Source organism: Papio anubis, chromosome 20 (assembly GCF_008728515.1).
Source record: "Papio anubis isolate 15944 chromosome 20, Panubis1.0, whole genome shotgun sequence".
Lineage (NCBI taxonomy): Eukaryota > Metazoa > Chordata > Mammalia > Primates > Cercopithecidae > Papio > Papio anubis.
Window position 1 is genome coordinate 10,661,562 of NC_044995.1, and position 20,238 is coordinate 10,681,799.

The window sequence follows — 20,238 nt, forward strand, 5'->3', positions numbered from 1 at the left end:
AGTATGTGAAGAAAAGTGGCCAAGCACGGTGGCTCACGCCTGTAATCCCAGCACTTTGGGAGGCCCAGGTGAGCGGATCACAAGGTCAGGAGTTCAAGACCAGCCTGGCCAACAAGGCAAAACCCCATGTCTACTAAAGATACAAAAAATTAGCCAGGCGTGGTGGCAGGTGCCTGTAATCCCAGCTACTCGGGAGGTTGAGGCAGGAGAATCGCTTGAACTGGGGAAGCGGAGGTTGCAGTGAGCTGAGATCATGCCATTGCACTCCAGCCCTGGTGACAGTGCAAGACTCCATCTCAAAAAAAAAAAAAAAAAAAAGAAAAAGAGAAAAAAGAAATACAAAGAGTTCAGGATAGCTAGCACAGTATGGGATTTTCCATGCATTTAATTAGAGATTGGAGAAATATACTTGGGAAACAATAGAGTCTAGAACAGAAGGTCACAAACATGATCATGTGACTTCTGACAAACTGACACTCCAAAAGACTAGGCAAAGGGTAGTATTTTAACAAATGGTGCTAAATTGGTCACACATAGAAGAAAAAAATCTGAATTCCTACCTCATACCATATACAAAATTAATTCCAAGTATAGTATAAATCTAAATGTGAAAGGAAAGATGCTATACTTTCTAAAAGTGAACTAATCAGAAGACATTCATGACCTAAGGAGAGACCATAAATTTAATATGCGTTCACCATAAATTCTTCAAATGGAATTTTCAAACACGTTTGGCCAGGCACAGTATTTCATGCCTGTAATCCCAGCGCTTTGGGAGGCCAAGGCTGGTGGATCACCTGTCGTCAGGAGTTCAAGATCAGTTTGGCCAACATAGTGAAACCCCCGCTCTACTAAAAATTCAAAAATTAGCCGGGCGTGGTGGTACACACCTGTAGTTCCAGCTACTCAGGAGGCTGAGGCAGGAGAATCCTTCGAACCCGGGAGGCGGAGTTTGCACTGAGCACTCCAGCCTGGGTCACAGAGCAAGAGTCCACATCAAAACAAACTAAAACTAAATACATTGGACTTTATCAAAAGTATAAACTTCTGTTTCAAGATTGCTAAGCGAGTACATTTCAAGTGTTCTCACCACAAAAAAAAATAAGTATTCAAGGCAACAGATGTGTTTGTTAGCTTGATTTAACCATTTGACATTGTGTACATAGAAGATCACACTGGACCCCACGAGAATATACAATTATAATTTGTCAATATACACACACAAAAAAAAGCCAAGTGCAACTTCCGGATTATGTAAAATAAGGGCACCCAACACACACACACACACACACACATACACACACACACTGTCTCTCTCACACACTCATACACACACTGTCTCTCTCACAAACACACTCTCGCACATACTCTCTCTCACACACACCGTCTCACACACTCTCACACAGTCTCTCACACACACTGTCTCACACACATTCTCTCTCACACACTGTCTTGAACGTTCTTTCTCACACACACACATGCATTCTCTCTGTCTCTCACACACACACTGTCTCTGTCTTGCACATTCTTTCACACACACACTCACACACATGCACTCTCTCTGTCTCTCTCTCACACACACACACATACACTAATTGCTCCGGGACAGCCAGCTGAAGGCTGTTAGCATCCGGGCGCCCTGAGCGCAGGTGTGTGGGGGCAAGGCAGCCTCTTGGCAGCAGCAGCACCTGTAAATGGTGCACACAGGTGCAGAAAAGTGCCTGTTCCCTGAGGCTGGTCGTTCAGAGCCGGTTGCAGCCAATAGGCAGCAGCAACATCACGGGCTCAGCGCTCCCCAAGGATTATCGCCTCGTGGGCACGGAGCTGGGCGTGGCCGCCTTTTTTCTGTGATTGCCAGTTGGCCCAGCGCAGGACCTGCTCTTGGAGGCGAGGTGTGAAGTTGGTGAGTATTCCTCCTGTCTTGCTCCCTGTCCTTCCCGCTTTTGTTCTCCACTGCTGATTAGAACCTGCATATTGAGCTTACTAGGCGCCCCCACCCTCTCCCTTTTGGCTGCTCAAAGCCCGGGACCAAAGGGTTCCTCGAAAGAACAAAGTCCAGTTACCCCATTTTGCTGTAAAGATCTTCCTCTAAAACCTCATATTTACTTGGGATATTTAGGTAAGTCTCTCGTCCTTTCCAGACATTCGGTCTAAAATACAGTACAGAGGGCTGGGCACAGTGGCTCATGCCTGTAAACCCAACACTTCAGGAGGCCGAGGCAGGTGGATCATCTGAGGTCAGGAGTTCAAGACCAACCTGGCCAACATGGTGAAATCCTTGTCTCTAATAAAAATACAAAAATGAGCCGGGTGTGGTGGCAGGCGCCTATAATCCCACCTTCTAGGGAGGCTGAGGAAGGAGAATTGCTTGAACCCAGGAGGCAGAGGTTGCAGTGAGCCAGGGTCACGCCACTGCACTCTAGACTGGGTGACAGAGTGAGACTCCATCTCAAAAAAGAATACAGAGTGGGGGTACTGCGACTTGAATGTCAGGGTTAGCAAATGTGTGCATTTAGTAGGAGTCTGGGGTGGGGGGTGTTACGGTGCTAATTGTGCTAATAATATGTTAACTGTAACTTAGTTACTGAAATGCCGTATAATTCTGACAGTGTTGTTTGTCCTGTTTACTAAGGGAGGAAGCTGAGCCCCAGAGAAATTAAATGGCTTGCCTGGGGCAGAAAGCGGCAAATCAATATTCAAAACTGGGTCTGAGACTTCCAGCCCTGTAATCTTAACTGCTTCTTTCTAATCATTCAGGACACCTGCGTAGAAAGGTGTGGTGGGAGAGGTCGGTCTGTAGAAAAAGCATAGCGACAAAGTGCGAGCTTAGGGAAGTCACTCATCCTCAGAAAATAACCTCAACCAGCAGCTTTCCTTTACCTCCCTCTGGCTGTAATCCTGCCTGGACTTGAAAAACTTCTCCCCAACTCCTCACCCACCTGCCTTCACTCAGGAGAAAGTGACCGTGCCTATCCCAAATTAATCCCTACACCAGCCAGTCATCTTTCTCTGGGGCTTGATTAATCAGTTCAAGGGAAATACAGGGCGTTATCATCCCATATGCATTAATGCACCTTCCCCTAAAACAGAGCAACCCAGTCAACATCACAGAACCTCAGCTTCGAACTCTGGAGTGAGGATGGTGATGCCCTTTGTATATTAATATGCCATGTAAGGCTGGGCGTGGTGACTCACCCCTGTAACCCAGCACTGTGGGAGGTAGAGGCGGGCAGATTACCTGAGGTCAGGAGTTCGAGACCTGCCTGGCCAACATGGTGAAACTCCGCCTCTACTGAAAAAAAAAAAAAAAAAATTAGCTGAGTGTGGTGGACACCTGTAATCCCAGTTTCTCGGGAGGCTGAGGCAGGAGAATTGCTTGAACCTGGGAGGCGGAGGTTGCAGTGAGCTGAGATGACGCCACTGCACTTCAGCCTGGGCGACAGAGCAAGACTCCATGTCAAGAAGGAAAACTCTATCTGTGCTACGTAAAGTTGAAATGAAATGCTTTGAGTCACCTAAGGCAGGATATAGACAAGAGTCTTTGTCATCTTGCTGCTTCTACCTTTATTCTCAGCTCTGAACGTATGAACTTGCTCAATCACCTCATCCTAAAAATAAAATCACCGTCCCCAGACCACACTCATTTCCTTACCCACCACTGAGGCTTTTGTTGGTTTTGACAGCCCTGGTTCACTTCTTGGTCCTCCAGCCCCTTCAAAGGATTGTGCAGTGTGGTAAGGCAAATGTTTAATTCAAATTATGTATATATAGAAGTGTTTACATATGACAGTCCGAAATTCATTCTCTTAAATAACCTTCCCCTCTTCGTTGCCTGCATTGAGAGTCTTTGTCTTGTGTGTTTTGCTTTCAATTTCCATGTATCCAGGTGCTTTTTGTTAACTTAGAAGGGGGAGGAAAACCTAGAAAATGTTAATTGTTCTGTGGTTAGGATGTTAGCTTTTAAACAGGTGCTCAGAAATAAGTATTTTTCCATTCACCAATGACCAATATGGTCCCTAAATATTTATAGGAATGTGTAGAAAAGCTTATTTTCTTGCTATGGTTCTATTTTGAGCAACACAGCACATAAACTTCAATGTTCTATCAGTGTTCACGTGAACCTCGGTTTTTGGTCGTCCATGGATGGGTAATGGTAAGAATACCTCTATTGTTTTGGTGAAATTCATTTATGTCTACTTAGCTTCTACTCAAATGATTTTTTAATGGGAGGTACTTTTTAGTATTAATTTGGTGATTTGGGGTGTGTGTGTGTGTGTGTGTGTTTTAAGATGGAGTCTCCATCTGTCACCCAGGCTGGAGTACAGTTGCACAATATCAGCTCACTGCAACCTCCACCTCCTGGATTCAAGCGATTCTCCTGCCTCAGCCTCCTGAGTAGCTGGGATTACAGGCGCCTGCAACCAAGCCTGGCTAATTTTTGTATTTTTAGTAGAGACAGGGTTTCACCATGTTGGCCGGGTTGGTCTCGAACTCCTGACCCAGGTGATCCACCCACTTCAGGCTCCCAAAGATTTGGGATGACAGGCATGAGCCACCACACCCGGCCTTTTTCAGTATTAATTTGAAAGCAGCAATACGAGAAGGTGTGGTGTGAAGTGTGTCCTTCCCTGCCCCCCTTAGTGTCTCCTCCCTATTTTCTGCTCCTCACCCAAAGGCGTTGTGTGCATGTGTGTGGTGTTAAGAGCCTTACAGGTGGGGCACCTTTCTGTGCTGATCCTTGTGCATTTTTAAGGACACAGGGTACGTTGGTGCTTAAATTAATCCACCTGTTATTAACCGACTCCTAAATGGTCTTCAGTCTTGCTGCTTTACACAAGGCTGGGTCTAATATTTACAATTAAAATGGGTAAAGACTGCCAAAGTACCGTCCAAAAGGATGGCATGCATTTACACTTCCACTAATGTAGGAGCACGTTTCCCTTCACCCATCACAAAGCAGGGTCCAGTCATGCATTGTGGACATTGTCAGCCTCACATGTCAAACGTGGTACATCATTTTGACTATCAGTAATAACATTTTTTTAAAGTACATTTAAGAGTCATATGCTGTTTTTCTCTTTTTCTTTTTTTTCTTTTATTTTCCTTTTTTTTTTTTTTGGACAGTGTCTTACTCTATGTCCAGGCTGGAGTGCAGTGGCACGATCTTGGCTCACGGCAACCTCTGCCTCCCGGGTTCAAGCAATTCTCCTGCCTCAGCCTTCTGAGTAGCTAGGATTACAGGCATGTGCCACCACACCCAGCTAATTTTTGTATTTTTAGTAGAGATGGGGTTTCACCATGTTGGCCAGGCTGGTCTCGAATTCCTGACCTGAGGTGATCCACCTGCCTCAGGGTCCCAAAGTGCTGGGATTGCAAAAGTCATATGCAGGTTTTTAACTCTTCAAAATCCTTCTAATAGGCTAGGCACAGTGGCTCATGCCTATAATCCCAGCACTTTGGGAGGCTGAGGCAGGTGGATCATCTGAGGTCAGAGGTTCAAGACCAGCCTGACCAACATGGTGAAACCCCCCCGCCATAAAAATATACAAATTAGCCGGGCGTGGTTGTGGCTGTCTGTAATCCCAGCTACTGGGGAGGCTGAGGCAGGAGAATCACTTGTACCCAGGAGGGGTGAAGGTTGCAGTGAGCCGAGATCACACCACTATACTCTAGCCTGGGCAACAAAAGCAAAACTCCATCTCAAAAAAAAAATTATTTTAATATACTGAGCTATTCATCATTATCATGGGTCGGAAGAGCTGTTTACATAATGCATTCTTTGTCATAGTCTCAAATTTGCAGCAGTGTTTTCAAGGGGACTTGAAAGATTTGTTTTTCGGGAGTGAGGAGGGCACTGTATTGAATTAATCTGTCATCTTGTCTTTTATACCATTCGATTGAGACCTTCTATTCCGTTTGCTCATTATTTGGGGGCTAAATGTAAAGTAGGAATTCATGGACATAAATATTTCAAAATTTAGCACATCTGTGTGCAGCCCCAGGAACTGGTGACCTTCTATCGTCAATGTTGAAGTCCAGCCTGGACATCAGCAGAGTGAATAACATTTTTTAGAGTTCTCTTGTCGGGTTTTGGCTTTTCACAGAGATAGTTTCTTGTCCTGACAAAAATATCGGCAGGACTTCTTGGATGACATTATGCTGACGGAGGGTCGTTGGTGTGCTGGGAATCTGCCTCTGCCTCACCACATCAAGTCTTTCATCTAGCAGCAGTATTTTAAAGCCCTCAAAACAGATACGCCACTTTTCTAAATTACGCACGTTTTTTACCTCTATAGTTGCTGTTCATTTGATCTCATCATGTTTAACTGGTTATTAGATTTTGTGTGAGATTTTTATAGTTATATTTGTTACCAGCCCAGTTTAATAACTGCATATAATTTAAAATTGTTCAAGTAATTTACGAGGCATACATACCAATGTTAATTTTCACCTTTGTTCCATTTCTATAGCTCTTCTTTATGTGATTGTTTTCCTACCAAATATAAATTAGGTAAATATAAATAATAGTGAAATATCAAATATAAAGAATAGTGGAGAGAATACAAAACTGAACAGAATTGCTGACAGCTAACTTTTTTTACCTCTTAGTTTTGGGGGTAAGTGTGAAGGTTTGTCACATGTACACTTGTTTGTTACACAGGTAAACTTGTGTAATGGGGGTTTGTTGTACAGACTGTTTGATCACCTGGGTATTAAGCCCAGTACCCAATAGTTATTTTTTTTCTGCTGCTCACCCTCCTCCCACCCTCCACCCTCAAGTAGACCCCATTATCTGTTATTCCTCTCTTTGTGTCCAAGTGTTCTGATTGAGCTCCTACTTGTGAGGACATGTGGTATTTGGTTTTCTGTTCCTGTCTTAGTTTGCTCTGGATGATGGCCGCCAGTTCCATCCCTGTTCCTGCGAAAGACATCTCATTCTTTTTTATGGCTGCATAGTATTCCATGGTGTACATGTACCACATTTTCTTTATCCAGTCTGCCCTTGATGGGCATTTAGGTTGACTCCACGTCTTCGCTATTGTGAACAGTGCTGCAACGAACATTCGCACGCATGTGTGTTGATGATAGAATGCTTTATATTCCTCTTAGTATATATACCCAGTAATGGGATTGCTGAGTCCAGTGCTACTTCTGCTTTTAGCTCTTTGAGGAATCTCCACACTGCTTTCCACAATGGCTGAACTGGTTTATACTCCCATCAACGCTGTGTAAGCATTCCCTTTTTTCCCACAACCTCAGCAGCATCTGTTTGTTGACTTTTTGATAATGACAGCTAACATTCTTACGGGTTTCCCTGTAGGGCTTGTGTGTCAAATCCAGTCCTTTGCAAATAAAGATTTATTGGAACATAGCTTTTCTCCTTTGTTGACATTGTCTGCAACTACTTTCATACCACAGGAGCAGCTAAGCAGTGGTGGCAGAGAGCAAATGGCCCCCAAATCCTAAGATGCCTGGCTCCTTTCGGGAGATTTGCTGACCCCGATCTTGGTCAAAAATATATATATTTGCTGCAGTTTTTCCTTTATTTTAGTTAACACATAGCTGTATGTATTTATGGGAGGATTTTTTTTTTTTTTTTTTTTTTTGAGATGGATTTTCACTCTTGTTTCCCGGGCTGGAGTGCAGTGGCGCAATCTCGGCTCACCACAACCTCCGCCTCCCAGGTTCAAGCGATTCTCCTGCCTCAGCCTCCAGAGTAACTGAGACTACAGGCGCCTGCCACCACGCTCGGCTAATTTTGTATTTTTAGTAGAGAGGGGGTTTCTCCATGTTGATCGGGCTGGTCTCGAACTCCCGACTTCAGGTGATCCACCTGCCTCAGTCTCCCAAAGTACTGGGATTACAGACATGAGCCACCACGCCTAGCCCACGAGTGATATTTTGATACCTGTATACAGTGTGTCATGATCAAATCAGGGGACTTAGCATATTCATCACCCCAAACATTTGTGTTGTGAACACTCGGTCCTCCCTTCTAGCTTCTTGAGAATAGACAATAAGTTATGGTTCACCATATTCACCTGCAGTGCTGCAGAACACCTGCACCCATTTCTCCCGTCTACCTGTAATCTTAGCACCCATGAGCCATCCTCTCCCCAGCTCCTCCCCTGCTCCTCCCCTGCTCCTCCCCTTCCCAGCCTTAATACACACAATTATATCTCCTACTTCCATGGTCCCATTAGCTCAGTTTAACTCCCACATATGAGTAAAATATATGCAGTATTTAATTTTCCGTGCCTGATTTATTTTGCTTCACATAATGAACTACAGACTCATCCATATTTTCACAAATGGCAGGATTTTTTGAAGGCTGAATCGTGTTCCCTTGTGCGTGTACCGCGTTCTCTTGTTCCGTTTGTCTGTTGATGGACAGGTAGATTCCGTATCTTAGCTATTGTGAATAGTGGGGTGGTAAACGTGGGAGGGCAGACGGGCTTTTGATACACTTCCGGTAAATCATCGGATCACTGGATCATATGGTATTAATGTATTTTCAGGTTTTTGAGACAACTGTTTTCCACAAAGGCTGTGCTAATTTACATTTCCACCAACTGTGGAGAGGAGTTGCTTTCTCCGCATCTTTGCCAGCATTTATTTTTGGTCTTTTTTGATAAGTCATTCTAACTAGAGGGAAATGCAAATCAAAACCACAGTGAGGTTGTGATGATGAGCAATGCTGCATCTTTTTTTCATCTGTTGGTCTTTTGAGAGATGTCTGTTCAGGTTTTGGCTCACATTTTTAATGGATTACTTGGAGTTTTGCTATACAGTTGTTTGAGTTCCTCATATATTCTGGGTATTAGTCCCTTGCCAGATGATTATTTTGCAAATATTTTCTCCCATTCTGCAGGTTTTTTCCTTTTTTGGGGGGTGGGGGGTGGGCAGAGTCTTGCTCTCACCCAGGCTGTAGTGCAGTGACGTGGTCTCAGCCCACTACAACCTCTGACTCCCTAGTTCAAACGATTCTCTTGCCTCAGCCTCCCCAGTAGCTGGAATTTCAGGCATGCACCACCACGCCCAGCTAATTTTTGTATTTTTAGTAGAGTTGAGGTTTCACCATGTTGGCCAGGATGGTCTCGATCTCCTGACCTCATGATCCACCTGCCTCAGCCTCCCAAAGTGCTGGGGTTACAGGTGTGAGCCACCATGCCCAACCAGGTTGTCTCTTTACTCTTGGACTATTTCCTTTGCTATACAGAAGCTCTTTGGTTGGATGTATTCCCATTGGTCTATTCTTGCTTTTGTTGCCTGTCCTTTTGAAGTCTTAGCCACAAAATATTCCCCTCGACTATTATTCAGAAGAGCTTTCCCTGTGTTTTCTTCTGCTAGTTTTATTGTTTCAAGTCTTGTGTTTCAGTACTTTATCTTGAGCTGATTTTTATATATGGTGAGAGACGGGGGTCTAGTTTCATTCTGCATATGGTTATCCAGTTTTCTCAGTACCACTTAATGAACAGAGCATGCTTTCCCTAATCTTGGTGCCTTTGAAAATGAGTTGGATAAGTTCACGTCCTTTGTAGGGACATGGATGCAGCTGGAAACCATCATTCTCAGCAAACTATCGCAAGGACAGAAAACCAAACACCACATGTTCTCACTCACAGGTGGGAATTGAACAATGAGAACACTTGGACACAGGGCGGGGAACATCACACACTGGGGCCTGTCGTAGGGTAGGGAGATGGGGGAGGGATAGTATTAGGAGAAATACCTAATGCAAATGGTGAGTTAATGGGTGCAGCAAACCAACATGGCACATGTATACATATGTAACAAACCTGCATGTTGTGCACATGTACCCTAGAACTTAAAGTATATTAAAAAATTTAAATATTAAAATATTCTAACAAATCCTGAGCAATATATTAAAGAAATGAGTTGGCTGTAAATACATGGATTTCTGAGTTCTGTATTCCATTGGTCTACATCTGTTTTCATGACAGTGCCATGCTGTTTTGGTTACTATAGCTTTGTGGTAGTATATTTTGAAGTCAGGTAATATACCTCCAACTTTGTTCTTTTTGCTCAAAATTGGGCTATTTGGGATCTTTTGTGGTTCTATACAAATCTTAGGATTGTTTTTCTATTTCTGTGAAGAATGTCATTGATGTTTTGATAGGGATTGCATTGAACCTGTAGATTGCTTTGGGTAGGATGGTCATTTTAACAACATTCTTCTAATCCATGAGAATTAGATGTCTCCATTTTTATGTACCCTCTTCAATTTTTTTTCGATATTCTGTGGTTTTTACTGTAGATATTTCTTACCTCCTTAGTTAAATGTATTTCTAGGTACTTTTTTGCAGCTATTATAAAGGACAATGCTTTCTTTTTCAGCTAGTTCATTATTGGTGTGTAGAGAGGCTACTGTTTTGTATGTTGATTTTTGCATCACACTGAGTTCATTTATTATGCAAAAACTTGCGTCATACTGAAAAATTTATCCAAAAATCAACATTTTTTGTATGTTGATTCTGCAACTTCACTGAATTCATTTATCAGTTCTCAGTCTTTTGGTGGAGTCTGTAGGCTTTTTTTAAATGTAAGATTATGTTGCCTGCAAACAAGAACAATTTGACTTCTTCTCCAATTTTGATGCCCTTTCTTTTTCTTCCCTAATTGCTCTGGCTAGGACTTCCAGTACTGTGTTAAATAGGAGTGGTAGAAGTAGGCACCCTGTGTGCCAGTTCTTAGAGGAAAGGCTTTCTTCTTTTCCACACTCAGTATAATGCTAGCTGTGGGTTTGTCATATATGGCCTTTATTGTTCTGAGTTATGCTTCTTCTGTGTTTTACCATAAAGGGATGTTGAATTTTTTTCTTTGTTCATCTTTTTTATGTATACTTTAAGTTCTAGGATACATGTGTGCAACGTGCAGGTTTGTTTCACATGTATACATGTGCCATGTTGGTTTGCTGCACTCATTAACTTGTCATTTACATTAGGTGTATTTCCTAATGCTATCACTCCCCACTTCCCCTACCCCACGACAGGCCCCAATGTGTGATGTTTCCCTTCCTGTGTTCAAGTGTTCTCATTGTTCAATTCCCATCTATGAGTGAGAATATGCAGTGTTTGGTTTTCTGTTCTTGCGATAGTTTGCTGAGAATGATGGTTTCCAGCTGCATCCATGTCCCTACAAAGGACATAAACTCATCCTTTTTTATGGCTGCATGGTATTCCATGGTGTATATGTGCCACATTTTCTTAATGCAGTCTATCATTGATGGACATTTGGGTTGGTTCCAAGTCTTTGCTATTGTGAATAGTGCTGCAATAAACATACGTGTGCATGTGTCTTTACAGCAACATGATTTATAATCCTTTAGGTATATATATACCCAGTAATGCAATGGCTGGATCAAATGGTATTTCTAGTTCTAGATCCTTGAGGAATCACCACACTGTCTTCCACAATGGTTGAACTAGTTTACAGTCCCACCAACAGTGTAAAAGTGTTCCTATTTCTCCACATCCTCTCCAGCACCTGTTGTTTCCTGACTTCTTAAATGATCACCATTCTAACTGGTGTGAGATGGTATCTCATTGTGGTTTTGATTTGCATTTCTCTGATGGCCAGTGATGATGAGCATTTTTTCACATGTCTGTTGGCTGCATAAATGTCGTCTTTTGAGAAGTGTCTGTTCATATCCTTCACCCACTTTTTGATGGGGTTTTTTTCTTGTAAATGTTTTTTTCTTGTAAACATTGAATTTTATCAAATGCTTTCTCTGCATGTCTTGATGATCGTGTGGTTTTTGTCCTTCATTCTGCTCATGAACCATCCTTGAGTCCCTGAGATGAATCCCACTTGATCATGGGGAATGATCTTTTTGATGTGTTCTTAGATTTGGTTAGCTAGAATTTTGTCAAAGATTTTTGCATCTGTGTTCATGAGAGATACTGGCCTGTAGTTTTTGTGTGTGTGTCCTTGTCTGGTTTTGGTATCAGGACAGCGCTTGGTTCATAGAATCAGGAAGAATTCCCTTCCCTTCAATTCTCAGAATAGTTTGAGAAGAATTGGTATGAGTTCTGTAAAAGTTTAAAAGATAGCTGGGCAAGGTGGCTCATGCCTGTAATCCCAGCACTCTGGGAGGCCAAGGTGGGCAGATTACTTCAGGACAGGAGTTCGAGACCAGCCTAGCCAAGATGGTAAAAGTCTATCTCTATCAAAAATACCAAAACACCAAAAATTTTGGTTAAAATACCAAAAAATTAGCTGGGTATGGTAGTGGACACCTGTAATTCCAGCTACTTGGGAGGCTGGGGCAGCAGGATCACCTGAGCCCAGAAGGCAGCAGTTGCAGTGAGCTGAGACTGCACCACTGGACTCCAGCCTGGGTGACAGAGTGACACTCCATCTCCAAAAAAAAAAAAAAAAAAAAAAATTAATTTGAAGGATATCTAGTCCTAAGTTGTAAAGTGTTTCTGGTGATACTATTTATACATCCATTGAAGCTATATTGTTTTATTCTCTGAATGTTGGAGGTAGGGGGGCAGGAAGTACTATCTACTCCTACAGTTTTATTATAATCAAAATAGTCAAAACAACCACGGTAGCACACACACACAAAGAAAGAAAACATCTTTTCCCGGAGGGTAGGTGGGTTAATGAAAACCTTGCCTCTTTTAATGAAATGAAGTAGGAATTACAAAGATTGGATTAGATTTATCTTATCTCAGTCCTGAATTTCAGACATTCTAAAATTAGAAAAATATAAGAAACCAGGTGTGGTGGTATGCACCTGTTGTCCCAGCTACTTGGGGAGTCTGAGGCAGGAAGATCACTTGGGCCCAGGAGTTCAAGGCTATGGCGAGCTATGATAGTCACTGCACTCCAGCCTGGGGGACAGAGTGAGACCCTGTCTCTAAAAGTATATATGAGGCCAGGTGTGGTGGCTCATACATGTAATCCCAGCACTTTGGGAAGCCGAGGTGGGCAAGTCACAAAGTCAGGAGTTTGGGACCAGCCTGGCCAACCTAGTGAAATCCCGTCTCTACTAGAAATACAAAAAATTAGCTGGGCATGGTGGCAGGTGCCTGTAATCCCAGCTACTTGAGAGGCTGAGGCAGGAGAATTGTTTCAACCCAGGAGGCAGAGGTTGCAGTGAGTTGAGATTGTGCCACTGTAGTCCAGCCCGGAAAACAATGCGAGACTTCATCTCAAAACATATATGTGTGCATATATATATGTACACACACACTTTAGCCTCACCTGCAGATTGACAAATCGAAGCAATCCTAAATCCACTTTTATTTTTAATTGACAATAATTGTATATATTTGTGGGGAACAATGTGATGTTCTGATATATGTATATACTGCAGAAAAAAAGCTAACATGTCCATCACCTTAGTTACTTTTTGTGGTGAGGATGTTTAAAATCTTTTAGCAATTTTGGAGTGTATATTAATACATCTTTTCTTGAATTCCATGGCAGGTTAAATACATCATCATTAACTCTAGTTGCCATGCTGTGCAGGGGATCCCTAAAACTCATTTCTCTGATCTAACTGAAACTTGTTTGTATCTTTTCATCAACATTTCCTTTTTCCCCATTTTTTCCCCCAGTCTCTGGCAACCACCATTCTACCCTCTGCTGCTATGAATTTGATTAGTTTAGAATCCACATAATTGAGATCCTACTAAATCTTTTTTTTGGGGGGGTGGGGCGGGGGGAGGTGGACAGAGTTTCGCTCTTGTTGCCTAAGCTGGAGTGCAATGCCACAATCTCGGCTCACTGCAACCTCTGCCTCCCGGGTTCAAGTGATTCTCCTGCCTTAGTCTCCCGAGTAGCTGGGGTTACAGGTGCATGCCACCATGCCTGGCTAATTTTTTGTATTTTGAGTAGAAATGGGGTTTTACCATGTTAGCCAGGCTGGTCTCGAATTCCTGACCTCAGGTGATCTGCCTTCCTCGGCAGTAGCGTCTTAAGCCTGAGTGCTTGTGTGCTGTAACATACTGTTCTGCTCAGGACATCTCGGTCTGTCAGGTAGCTTTAGAGCAGGTGGTGGTCAGGGTTCCCATGCATGTTCTGTGCCAGCCCTTCTGCCTCACTTGTTGCTTCACTGAAACCCCACAGCAATCCTTGAAGAGGCAGGTACTCTGATTTCCAGCTTCCAGAGGAGAGCCCAGCCTTAGATGTTCAGGTACTTTCCATGCGGATGTATGATGAAGGTTGCAGAAGGACTTGAACTTGGAGCTGTCGCTCTGCTCTGAGGATCACTACAGGAGGAGTCGACAGCCTCTTAGAGTTGAGTTACCTATGAGGAAAGCAACCCTCAGCCTTGGTACCATGACACGTGGATCTAATTCCCTGCCTTAGCTGCTGTTTGCTGCAATGTTATTAGCAATCCGTTGTGGCAGAACACTCCCCGGGGTAGAAAGAAAAAGAAAGAATGCAGGAAAAAGCCATATTCACTTCTCCAGGAAGTTGGTCCACCCATGACAGTTCTCCAGAGACTGCCATCTCTCCACTCTTTTCAATGACAGTTGTCCAGGGGCTGCCACCTCTCCACTCTTTTCAATGACAGCTGCACAGGGACTGCCACCTCTCCACTCTTTTCCATGACAGTTGTCCAGGGAATGTCACTTCTCCACTCATTTCAGTGACAGTTATCCAGGGACTGCCACCTCCAGTCTTTTCAGTGACAGTTGTCCAGGAACTGTCACCTCTCCACTCTTTTCAGTGAGTTGTCCAGGGAATGTCACCTCTCCACTCTTTTCAGTGACAGTTGTCCAGGGACTGTCACCTCTGTACTCTTTTTAGAGGCCTTTCCCGTAGAGAGGGTATTTGTGATAACCTGTTTCCTGCGCCTCGGGAAAATGTGTACCCACGGGTATCGCCTCATCTTGTAAAGCAAATTAAATTATTAAATCAGAACAGGGTTAGAAATAGTCTAACCTGGTGGGGTGTGGTGGCTCACACCTGTAATCCTAGCACTTTGGGAAGCTAGTGGATCACGAGGTCAAGAGATCTAGACCATCCTGGCCAACATGGTGAAACCCTGTCTCTACTAAAAACACAAATTAGCTGGCTGTGGTGGTGCACACCTGTAATCCCAGCTACTCAGGAGGCTGAGGCAGGAGAATCACTTGAACCTGGGAGGCAGAGGTTGCAGTGAGCCGAGATTGCACAAGTGCACTCCAGCCTGGTGACAGAGCGAGACCCCGTCTAAAAAAATAAAAATAAAAATAAAAAATACAAATTTGGGTGTAGTAGTTCAAGCCTGCAATCCCAACACTTTGGGAGGCCAGGGCAAGAGGATTGCTTGAAACCAGGAGTTTGAAACCAGTCTGGACAACATAGTGAGACGTTGTCTCTACTTTAAAAAAAAAAAAAAAAAAAAAAAATGGACTGACAGCAAGTCTGTGGTCCCAGCTACTAGAAAGGCTGAGGCAGGAAGATTGCTTCAGCCCAGGAGTTGAAGGCTGCAGTGAGCTCTGTCTGCACCACTGTACTCCTGCCTGGGCAACAGCAAGACTCAGTCTGGGGGAAAAAAAAAAACTCATTGAATAGATTTTAGCTCCCATGACATCTCTAGGCTCTTGTCTCCCATCTCTACCCTCCTTTAAATATTTTCTTCTGTGTGTGTTATAATTTTATCTTCTGACTCATAATTAATTGAAGTAATCTCAGCAAGCCCATCTTAAAACTTTCCCATGGAAAGAACGGTAGGCAGAAGGAAAGACAGGGGCTAACTACCGGGGACGAGTTTGTCCCTGCAGGTGAGGGAGTATAAAGCAGGTGCCCTGTCTAAGTGAGCAGAGCAAAAAATCAGTGTTAAGAGAACCTGCCCCCCTGCAGGCTGATTTTTTCCCTTGGTGGATGGTTCCAGGTCCAGGGAGGTGACTTGACAGGACCTTACTGCGTATCTGCAAGTCTAGCTCAAAAACTATAAATGCACAGATGTCAAGCAAGGGTGACCTCACACCAATACCGCCCCTCAGAAAATAACAAGCTGCTGTCTATGTGAGTCTTTAAAATGTTTTATTACGTGGTATTCCTTCTATTGCTTTCTTGTCTACCACAAAGTAATGGTGGGGGCAAACAAGATTTGCTCTAACTGGCCAACCAGTACTGGTTGTCACAATTTATAGAGCTCTTATAATGACAAAGAAATTTGAGAGATTTAGGAATTATTTGTGGGGTCTTATAACAACTGCTACATTTTGATGTCATCATAGACCAGGCTTCTTGACAACTTGGAGAAGCAATTCATAGCAGAGGTCCTGGATGCTCATCTGTAAAATGAGTTAGCAAATAGGGGTAGAATTGGTCCTGATGGTGACTTACGACGTTAATCTTTCCATGTGCGCGTTAGCCATTTGCATAGCTTCTTTGGAGAAATGGATGTTCAGACCCTTTGCCCATATGAAATTGGATTCTTTGTCTCCCTATTACTGCATGTATATTATCTAGATGTAAATCCCTTATCAGATATGACTTTCAAGTATTTATCAGTTTATTTTTACACCAAGACTGTTTACTGTGTTTATGGAACTCGATGTTAACAGGTGTAACAGAAATCAGCTGATGGAAGAATCCTGTAACTGGCTACTAGTAACTGGTAGGAATCTATTTGCCAGTGGTTTTTTGTTTGTTTTTTGAGATGGAGTTTCAATCTTGTCCAGGCTGGAGTGCCATGGCGCAGTCTCGGCTGACTGCAACCTTCGCCTTCCAGATTCAAGCGATTCTCCTGCCTCAGCCTCCTGAGTAGCTGGGGTTACAGGCATGTGCCACCACTCCTGGCTAATTTTTTAAAATATATTTTTAATAGAGATGGAGTTTCACCATGTTGGCCAGGCTGGTCTCGAACTCCTGACCTCAAGCGATCCACCTGCCTCGGCCTCCCAAAGTGCTGGCATTTCAGGCATGAGCCACTGCGCCCGGCCACAGCCAGTGTTTCTGAGTACGACATACTAGCCAAGAGCATCTGTGGCATGCATGTCCAATTTTATTCTAAGATGCTGTTTGGGAACTAAGGGTACAGAAAACAAAATATCCCAGCACTGATGTTCTAGTAACGGGATAAACAGATATTGTGGCAACAAATGCTTCTCCATGAAGAACTGGAGAGAGAGAAGGCTGTTCATCTAGTGAGGTGATTGACATTAGTTGTATCAACTTTAGGATTTGCTACAAGATCCTCTTTTGAATCTTGTCACTCTTTCCACAGGTCCTACTTGCTCCATGTTACCAAAGAATCCACTTTTCCCCCAAAACGTGAGTTCTCAGCCTTGTCTCAAGATGGAAGGAGACAAATCGCTCACCTTTTCCAGCTACGGGTTGCAATGGTGTCTCCACGAGCTAGACAAGGAAGAATTTCAGACATTTAAGGAATTACTAAAGAAGAAATCTTCAGAATCGACCACATGCTCTATTCCACAGTTCGAAATCGAGAACGCCAACGTGGAATGCCTGGCACTCCTCTTGCATGAGTATTACGGAGCGTCGCTCGCCTGGGCTACGTCCATTAGCATCTTTGAAAGTATGAACCTGCCAACCCTCTCAGAGAAAGCAAGGGATGACATGAAAAGTAAGTGAGACTTGGGGCAAGTCCAGGGCAGGGAAGGTGATATTAGGTTCTCACGGGAACAGGGGAGGATCATTGTTCAGTAACCGGGTCCACCTCTGCAGTGTGAGTCTGAGCTGTGAGAAGGCTCTCATTGGTCATCGTCACTGGCTGGAAATTAGTGCAGTCTCTAGCCTGTAAAGTGACGGAGGAGGGAGAAATGGGTAGACAACGGCTCCACTCACACGGACTTCCACTGAAGTTAATAGGATTTGAGGTGTAAGTGCTAAGCTTGAGGGGCACTATCACGGGTCTGTCGTGAGACTTTGGGAACGTCTCCTTCTGTTCTGACCCTTGGTTCCCACATCTTGGAACAGGAAATGTGATACTGTGTGTGCCATTGCAAAAGTTCAATAATGCAATGAGTTAGAAAGTGGCTAAAGAACCTCGTTGGTTGAGAACGCTAATAGTGGTTCGGTGTGAGTCTCACACTTGGCCATGAGATGAAGGACTGAGGTTCCAGGTGCTGATCTAAAGCTTGGCCTTTCTTAGACTGTGGGTGTCCATAGTGCAGCAAGAATTCAGGTCAGATTCTGTGGTTATTTTAGGGTATTTAGGAGAAAGGTCATTTAGAAAATAGTAGTTCTTTTTTATCAGGAGAATCCCTTCCACTGTAGACTGAAAACAAATCCCTTGACTGAGCCCCTGAATTGGCCCTACAAATACAGGTGTGGACTGGACGCGGTGGCTCCCAGCTGTAATCCCAGCACTTTGAGAGGCTGAGGTGGGAGGATCACTTGAGGTCAGGAGTTCAAGACCAGCCTGGTCAACATGGCAAAACCCCGTCTCTACTTAAAAATAAAAAAATTAGCCGGGCGTTGTGGCACATGCCTGTCATCCCAGCTACTTGGGAGGCTGAGGCAGGAGAATTGCTTGAACCCAGGAGGCGGAGGTTGCAGTGAGCTGAGATCATGCGACTGCACTCCAGCCTGGGCAGTGGAGTGAGACTGTATCAAAAAATGTATATATACACATATATACATATCTATATATACACATATTTATATATACACACATATATTTATACACATATTTATATGCACACATATATATGCACATATATTTATATACACATACATTATATACACATGCATATATTTATATATATACACATATATTTATATATGCATATATACACACATATACACATATACACACATATATTTATATACACACATATACATACATATATTTATATATACGCACATATATACACACATACACACATATATTTATATATACATATATTTATATATACACATATATTTATACACATATCTATATGCACACATGTATATTTACACACATATATACACACATTTATATATACATATATTTATACACATATATACATACACACACATACATACACATACACATACACATATACACACATTTATATACACACATGTTTATACACATACACGTTTATATGCACATATATATAGACACACATATATATTTATACACACACACACAGGTGGCATGCCTGCACATCAGTCACCTGATGCAGCTCAGCAGCGTTTGCTGTAAAGCACTTCAAGAGCTCTGTCTTCTGAACTTGGAAGAGGCCCTGTGTGGAGGGCATGTTGGTGGTATTCACAGGAAGAGGGCATAAAAATTAAATGAGAGCTGGGGTTTATCAAGTCAGCACTGCACTGAAACTGTCATGCCCCCCAGCTGACTGTCAACCCCACCCAATGAAATGGGTTCCCCATGGCTGAAGCTGTAGTAGAGGATCTTCCAAGTTACATAACTTGACCAACTTCATGAGCTAATATGTGACAAAGATGAGATTTGCTGTTAACATTCATCTGCCATGGCATATGTTTAAATTCTCATATGTCAAGTGCCAGAGAGCTGCAGCTTTCTGTGAGGCAGAGAGAGAAAACGGATGATATAGGCCAGGTGGGGGTGGCTCACGCCTGTAATCCCAGCACTCTGGGAAGCCAAGGTGGGTGAATCATTTGAGGTCAGGAGTTTGAGACCAGCCTGGCCAACATGGTGAAACCCTGTCTCTACTAAAAATACAAAAATTAGCTGGACATGGTGGCGCACTCTAATCCCAGCTCCCTGGGAGGCTGAGGCAGGAGAATCGCTTGAACCTGGGAGGTAGAGATTGCAGTGAGTCAAGATCAAGCCACTGCACTCCAGCCTGGGCAACAGAGTGAGACTCCATATTAAAAAAAAAAAAAAAGATGTTATATAAAAATGTCTTACGGCCGGGCACAGTGGCTCATACCTGTAATCCCATCATTTTGGGAGGCCTAGGTGGGTGGATCACTTAAGGTCAGGATCTTGAGGTCAAGACTAGCCTGGGCGAACATGGGGGAAACCCCATCTCTACTTAAAATACAAAAAATTAGCTGGGCTTGGTGGGCGCCTATAATCCCAGCTACTCAGGCTGAGGCAGGAGAATCGCTTGAACCTGGGAGGCAGAGGTTGCAGTAAGCCAAGATCGTGCCATTGCACTCCAGCCTGGGCGACAGAGTGAGACTCTGTCTTAAAAGGGAGAGAGAGAAAATTGTAGTTCCTATTCCAGATTACAGGGAAGTCTAGAGTCACTTCCTAGAAGAAGTGAGCTTTAGGCTTAGACAAAGGAAAAGGAGTTGGCCAAGTTGTCTCAGCATGGTAGAGAAAAA

The 20,238-nt window shown here is 43.4% G+C and overlaps 1 protein-coding gene across 1 annotated transcript in view; it reads left to right on the forward strand.

Moving 5' to 3' along the window:
• Positions 1 to 20,238, forward strand: part of NLRP5 (NLR family pyrin domain containing 5) — a 72,610-nt gene that overhangs the window by 3,775 nt on the left and 48,597 nt on the right. The window contains exons 2-3 of the mRNA XM_031660385.1: positions 1,859 to 1,903; positions 17,201 to 17,560. Of these exons, the coding sequence (XP_031516245.1) occupies positions 1,859 to 1,903; positions 17,201 to 17,560 (405 nt within the window). The remainder of the gene's footprint in view (positions 1 to 1,858; positions 1,904 to 17,200; positions 17,561 to 20,238) is intronic.